General features: G+C 42.1%; 1 protein-coding gene across 3 annotated transcripts in view; it reads left to right on the forward strand.

Moving 5' to 3' along the window:
• Positions 1–7,500, forward strand: part of LOC123504261 (potassium channel subfamily K member 13-like) — a 56,058-nt gene that overhangs the window by 48,270 nt on the left and 288 nt on the right. For 2 of the 3 annotated variants that reach the window (XM_045254655.1, XM_045254654.1), the window contains exons 3-9: positions 1,227–1,365; positions 3,006–3,213; positions 3,882–3,968; positions 4,471–4,614; positions 5,171–5,362; positions 5,550–5,582; positions 7,275–7,500. The exon at positions 7,275–7,500 is cut by the window's right edge and continues 288 nt beyond it. In XM_045254655.1, coding sequence (XP_045110590.1) covers positions 1,227–1,365; positions 3,006–3,213; positions 3,882–3,968; positions 4,471–4,614; positions 5,171–5,362; positions 5,550–5,582; positions 7,275–7,439 — 968 coding nt within the window. In that variant the 3' untranslated portion in view covers positions 7,440–7,500. The remainder of the gene's footprint in view (positions 1–1,226; positions 1,366–3,005; positions 3,214–3,881; positions 3,969–4,470; positions 4,615–5,170; positions 5,363–5,549; positions 5,583–7,274) is intronic. The other variant, XM_045254656.1, reaches the window with a different exon arrangement.

The following is a 7,500-nucleotide window of genomic DNA, read 5'->3' on the forward strand; positions in this document are numbered from 1 at the left end:
AAAATATATTATGACGTAGCGTTAAGAGAAAACAAAGTCCTTTTTCTGGGGACACTCTATTAAATCACCAGATATGTACTGTTCTTAGCATTGCAGTAGAGAATCGATCTTTACTCGCCACAAGCAGATTATCCTCACATTTCCTTACATCATAAAAGAATCAAGCATAAATCTATCAAGGCAAGGGAAACTGATCAGTGTAAATTATTAGATAAAGTCCTCGTGTAGAAGCAAAATATTCATAAGTACCTATTCAGATTCAACGTATGTATATTTATTTTTTTCACTGATCGAAGTTGAGTGACTGAGAATGTAGAAAACGAAATGTACAAACCAAAAAGAAAAGAGAAATACCTCTCCTCTCTCTCTCTCTCTCTCTCTCTCTCTCTCTCTCTCTCTCTCTCTCTTGTGTGTGTGCTTTCCGAATCTTAGCAAATAGGATAAACTGAGACGAAGAGACAGTAAACAAGAGACACCGACTTCACATTACCCTCTTACATATTGAGCTATCATTACCACTACGACCACCATCACCACCACCACCGCCATCACCACCATCAGCGCCATCATCATCATCAAAACTCGTAGCAAGTCAGACAAGCGGGAGAAGGTTATCATTCTCCCTAAGGCCGTCACTCAGTCGCTAATGAGCCCCTGACGACTTTGTTATCCTCCCTGCCTTTCCCTGCCCTTCCTCCCATCCTATCCTCTCTTCCTTCCTCCTGCTCTCTAAACTATCCTTCTCTCTTCCCTAATTCTCTCTCTTTCTTTCCTCTCTTCCTTATACTCCTCATTTCTTTATTCCTCCTTCTTCTTATCCTTCCTAGTATGTTTCTCGTCTCTCATCCGTCTCCTCTCTTTTCCCAGCTCTCCTCCTCCTCTCCTGTCTCCTCCCCTTCTTCTCCCTCGCATTACTCTTTCATCGGAGGAAGAAGCAGAGAGGGATTTGAAACTACGTAATCGCCCCGAGTATGAATTCCAGGCTTTGTTTTTGGGGCCCCTTTGTCCTGGTGTGTGTGTGTGTGTGTGTGTGTGTGTGTGTGTGTGTGTGTGTGTGTGTGTGTGTGTGTGTGCTCTCAAGATCACGTATGTAAATAAGGTGATAGATAACTGTGTGTTTGTTGCATGATTGCTAGTGTGTCATTCTCTCTCTCTCTCTCTCTCTCTCTCTCTCTCTCTCTCTCTCTCTCTCTCTTGGTGTTAATTGTCCTGTCTTCTCCGTGCAGGATACGGCGCGGCGTCTCCCAGGACTCAGAATGGCAAGATTTTCTGTATCTTCTATGGCCTGATCGGGTGTTCTTCGGGGATCCTCTTCTTCAACCTGTTTCTGGAGCGCATCATTACCCTGCTTGCCTTCATCATGAGGTTAGTGTCTGGTAAACTCTGGAACTCTCTGCCTGTGTCTGTATTTCCAACTTCCTATGCTTGGTTAGTGTCTGGTAAAACTCTGGAACTCTGCCTGTGTCTGTATTTCCAACTTCCTATGCTTGGTTAGTGTCTGGTAAAACTCTGGAACTCTGCCTGTGTCTGTATTTCCAACTTCCTATGACTTGACTTCATTCATAAGGGAAGTTTCAAAACATTCATCTCATTTTTTCAGGTAACTCTATCGTATAAGAAGACTGGCGACTGAGAGGGCCTTTTTTTTTTTTTTTGTTGCCCTTGGCCAGCTCTCTCTTCTTACATAAAAAAAAGGTGGCCTAGTTCATATATGCACTGTAGTGTGTTAGCTCAGCGGGGCAGCGGGAAGTGTCATACCCATGCATGTTGGAGACACAGGCTGAATGGTGGTTTGTGCTAGCTTGTCGTGCTGTTAAACTCTTCAGTACCATGACGCATTTTCGAATACATTTTGCTTATAATTTCGTGATTTTATACAGCTTCAGAAACTTATGTGGGGATTAAAATAGTGAAGACTATGGCCATTAATCTTCTGACCTCCATAGACCCTAATGTCAATAAAATCGTCTAATCATACCTAAAACTCAAGCTAAAAATGCATCTCAGTACTGAAGGGTTCAAAGTACTTGCTGTGTATAGTACAAATCACACACACATGGAACAATAATGATAATAATGATAATGAAAATAGTAATAATGATAGTAACAATAGATAACATTATTTTCATTATTATTATCATTATTATTATTATTCATGACACCTTCGACCACCTCGCCACCGTCACCCTCATCAAGAACACATCAGAGGTCACCACCACGCGAGGTCGACGATGGCAGGACAGAACCCAGGTCACGAAATGGAAGGAACAGGGGAGGGGTTATGAGAAATGTTGAAACAAGGAGGGAGTGGGGATTGGGGAGACGGACATGGAGCGGGACTGGAAAAGATGTGGCTTTATTTACACATCATGACTTATGCCCTGTTATATCTACCTGTTTTAAATCCCTTGAGTTGACGTGTCGCTCTAGTTAGAAATAAGGTTAGGAAGGTCGGGACATGGAACGTGACTGGGAAAGGAGGTGTGGCTTTATTTACACGTCACGACTTCTGGCCTGTGATATTTACCTGTTTAAAATCCCTTGAGTTGACATGTCGCTCTGGCTTGAAATTAGGTTAGAAGCTGCTTTGTCAATTACGGAGCCGTCTGTACACTACATACATATTTCAATACTGTTATGGAGGGACATTTAGAAAGTGGCCTAACCTAACACAGATGTAAAGGAAGCTCATTTCTTATTGAGCGTGTAAACAGAACGTGGCAAACACCTATACATTATGCTCTTATCTGTGACCTTTCTTTCTAAATCTTCATTTGTTACCTCACTCCATTTGTATACCTTAAAGTTTTATTACTGCATGAAGGAAATCGTCGTGTATTACCTTACGTGGAGAATAAACTTGAGTGTTCCATGTTTACAATAATATATGTACAATACTACTAATGTTCGTTACTTTGCATCGCCTAATCTTAAATAATACTTAGATAACAGTGCTTTGCTGAACTGTTTCTATAATATGGTCCTAACTAACTGATCAACTTAAGGAGACGCCACGAGATGAAGCAGAAGCGGCGGGCGGCAGCGGCGATGGGGACAGACAGTGTGGTGGAGAACGGGGAGCGGCGAGGCTCTCAGGACTCTATGGAAGACTCCAGCCTGGACGCCTGGAAACCCTCTGTGTACTGGGTGATGTTCTACCTCTCCATTGCCTCCATCATCGTCGCTTTCCTTGGAGCCATTATGTTCATGGAGGTAAGTAAGGCACACACACACACACACACACACACACACACACACACACACAGGTCGAGCGGTGTACAAGTGTTGGGAAAGAGGTGATTTTGAGACGCTTGTGGAGGTTGGTGAGCATTGCCAGCAGTGTTGAGCGTCTGGCTGTGTAGGAATGTAAGATATATCGCCATTATTCATAAACACCTCTCTCACCACGACAGTTTTCCAAGGCCACATAGACCACAGTAGCCAGGTTTTCATTTTTTTTTTCCTTATAATAATCTAGAAATCTTGCCAGTCCATCACCAGAACCATAGAAATGCTCGTAAAAACATGAATATTTCAACTAAAGCCTTTAGAAAGTAGTGATGGTAAGAGAACAAAGTGTTATGTACGATGACGCGTTTCCGTATTCATTCTGCTAACTATTTGGTGATTTTATATAGCTTCAAAAACTTATGTAGGGGAATAGAATAGTGAAGACTGTGGCCATTAATCTTCTGACCTCCGTAGACCCTTTCTAATTTCAATAAAATGTACTAATCATACACAAATCTTAAAGTAAAAATGTTTCCCAGTATTGAAGGAGTTGAGAATACTGGCATTAGATGGATAGATGGTTGTGGTGTGATGTGCGTCCCTTCTTAAGGTGTACAGGTAGTATCGCCTCTCACGTGTTGTCCTTGCAGGTTGAGGAGTGGACGTATGGAGACGCCATCTACTTCTGCTTCATTTCCTTTGCAACCATTGGCTTCGGTGACTTTGTCTCTGCTCAGGTATTGTTGGAAGCAAGTTCGTCTAGTCTCTCTTGAACAGCGAGAGTGTGTCAAGATTCAAAGTAATGCATGTGGTACTGTACACACATTCTATAATCATGTAATAGTGTTTTTGCTAACATTTGTCCTTGTCTTTTGGCTAATTCATTACTAATCTTTTAGAGAACTTGCATTCAAGTGGGCCTTTTTTAATGTTTTGTTGCCCTTGGCTAGTTTTCACCTTGCATAAAAGAAAAAAAACTCATTCTTTCCAGGATTTCCTTCTATTGTATCATATTGTTGGATGCAAGTTCGTCTAGTCAGTCTTAACCAGCGAAAGTGTGTTCATGTTTTAAAGCAACGCATGTACACACGTTCTACAACCATATAGTAGTAATTTGCTAACCTCATTATTTCCAGGATATGAGATTCCTTTGTATTGTACCATATGGTTTCCATCCCTCGTGCATCACCAATAAGCTCCATAGGTGTCGGAAAAAGTAATGACATGTTTGACACTCAGAAACCCAACGCATTCTATGGGCCGGGTCTTCACGCCTATCGCTTCTTCAACTTCACTGTGCTGGTGTTGGGCTGCTGCTGCATTTACTCCCTCTTCAACGTCATCTCCATCACTATCAAACAATTCCTCAACTGTATCATTAAGGTAACCATCTCTCTCTCTCTCTCTCTCTCTCTCTCTCTCTCTCTCTCTCTCTCTGGAAATATCAATTACCTCTCATATTCACATGTAAGCATCATTATTTTACATGTTATTTCTTTCTACACTAACGATATACTACCTTATATACAGTATGATTGTATGAAGTTAGTTTATAAGTGATATAAGTGTCTTCCTCTATGTCCATTCAACATTTTGCCACGTGTTGGTGTCCAGCAGATGTCAATGGTGGGGCTAGGGTTCGCCTTTGCCTTGATGGGCCCGTCACTGGTTAGATATGCACTAGACAGGAGGCAAGAGGCGGACAATACAGGGACCTTCTTGCAAATTCCCTCACGTTTCCCTGCCTCTTTCTTTTTCCACTCACTCACACCTACTTGACTGGAAGGGAAGGGAGGGGAGGGACTGGAGGCAAGGGAGCGTCGAGCTACTGGGCAGGGGATTAAGACCAGCAGGTAGGGAAGGAGGGAATGAGTGAGCATGTCATGTCATCACTCTCCTTTCCTTCCACGCAAGTCCTAACTCTACATTCGTACCATAGCGCACCGCGACTTGCTGTGCAGGAGGCCAGTGCAGGTCCGCGCCTCGCAGGAATGCCATCTCTCCCTCACGCCAAAACAAGCATTCCATCAAACGAATGGATGGAGACATTGATTCCATGTACGGCTCAGAGACAGAGAGGAAGCTGTCCGGCGAGATGGTGTCCATGAGGGAGTACATCTCCACCAACAAGGTAACGTAATCATCGTTGTACACCTGCCCAACAGACTTATCTATAAGATCAAAAGGAACAAAGTAAAACACGGACAAAAGAGGGAGAGAAATCAGTAATTGTATCATGCACATAGATCAGGATGTAGAAATATTAATAGAATGATTCAATATGATTAATATTTATGTTTACCTCCATGATGGTGCAGAGTGCCCTGGTCCTGCCACGAATACAGGAACAGGTACATCAATGTAGTCAATGCACCAACCTGTACGTTGTAACTGTAGCTGGTGGTTGAACACATGTATCAGTGTTTGTTGTAATGTTGTGCAGGGTTATCCTTGTGAGCTGTCAGCACTATATAGTCTTGTTCCGGTGACATTGTCTGTCATTCATGACACATCGTGCTTTCCTGCAGCCTTCAAGAGTGGAAAACAAATGGTGCGCTGCATGAAAAAAAAAAAAAATCAATAAAATCAGACTTGTAACTTATATAATGTTAGGATTTTGTTCTGCCAGTTTTGTATATTCTCCTTGAACTCAAAAAAATAGCTGAAAATTAATGTTATTGTTGTTGTTTTTATTATTATTATTATTATTATTATTATTATTATTATTATTATTATTATTATTATTGTTATTATTATTATCATCATTGTCATTATTGTCATTACTATTGTCATTATTATTATTATTATTATTATTATTATTATTATTATTATTATTATAAGTAACACTAGTACAGTACATAGTAAGTAGTAGTAGTAGTAGTAGTAGTAGTAGTAGTAGTAGTAGTAGTAGTACGTAGTTACTGTAGCAGCAGTAGTAGTAGTAGTTGTAGTTTTATGTTCATCACCATCTTCATACTCTAAATGTTGGTAACATCATCACTATTACTATGTATATTGTCACATTGCAGTCCACGTAGTAGTAACACCAGTGACTGGTTCCTCCAGGTTCCCCCCACGTGGGGCTGTCTCCTCACGCCGCTTCTCGAAGGTCATCACAGTAACAGTTTCTTTACTTTATTGTCATGCAACAGACAGCTTTGTGACAGGCCTGCTGCTGTCAGTAACAATGAACTTTGCATTGGAGACTGTGATCCGCCAACGACATCGCGAATAAAGCAATACGTAATTGGACTGCTCTAGAATGACACAGCAAGTAATGCCGCTTTGAGTTCCTTCCTTTTGGCTCTTTATTATCAAGACCTGTAATATTGTATAAATCAAATATTACAATTGTAAAAACATGACATATTGCTTATGTCATAGAAAAAAAAATCAAGGGAACGCAAAAGATTTCAATTACATAAGAAAAGATCTACATACATAAAGAGGGAGGACGGCAAATGTTGTTCCCTCTGTGGCTCGTTGCAGGTGAAAGTCACATTCTACGAGTGTATCATTCTTTCATGCTTACAATTATTATTAAAAAGGAACAAAAAATATCCATCACTCGCTGTGTCACCTTCAATGCAGTCCGTCGCGCTCACCATTCACCAGAGTTCGTCACTGGAAGGCTCACACGTGACGTATTTCTGCACTAGCACAAGTTCCCAGGCAACGCTGCTCTGCTCACTGCACTGCCTTCACCAACGTGTTGTCTCCGCTCACTCACGCTTCCTCGGTGTACTCTTGCCACAATTCCATGAATGATTCTCATACGCCACCACTTGTGTTTTGATTAAATGAGAGAGAGAGAGAGAGAGAGAGAGAGAGAGAGGGATTGGATGGTTTATTCGTCTCCAACAAATGAGTAGTTCTCTCCTATGAATGCTGGATATGTTTGAATATTCCTGTTTCATCTCTAAAAGAAAGTGACAGAATACAGCTGTCATATGAATTTTGTCTCATAAATCCTTGACTTCCCTTCACGTCAGCAGTCTGGTGGGTTTCCCTGATTGCTCACAGAGACCACTTTCTCGACACAGGTTTCGTTGGCGGTGATGCAGAAACAACTGTACGAAACGGCTCAGCTTGGCCGCGGTCATACGTCCGCGCCCTACCAGAGGCCTGCCAATGACGAGCGCTTCACCCCGGGCCAGGTGGGACCGCTGGCCATCGCCTCTTCCAAGCTATGCGAAGGGCGCTCCTAGCCACGCCACGCACGGAACTCATCCCCTATGGGTGGCGCTCCCACCTCTGCGACAGTGCAAA

Source organism: Portunus trituberculatus, chromosome 15 (assembly GCF_017591435.1).
Source record: "Portunus trituberculatus isolate SZX2019 chromosome 15, ASM1759143v1, whole genome shotgun sequence".
Classification (NCBI taxonomy): Eukaryota; Metazoa; Arthropoda; class Malacostraca; order Decapoda; family Portunidae; genus Portunus; species Portunus trituberculatus.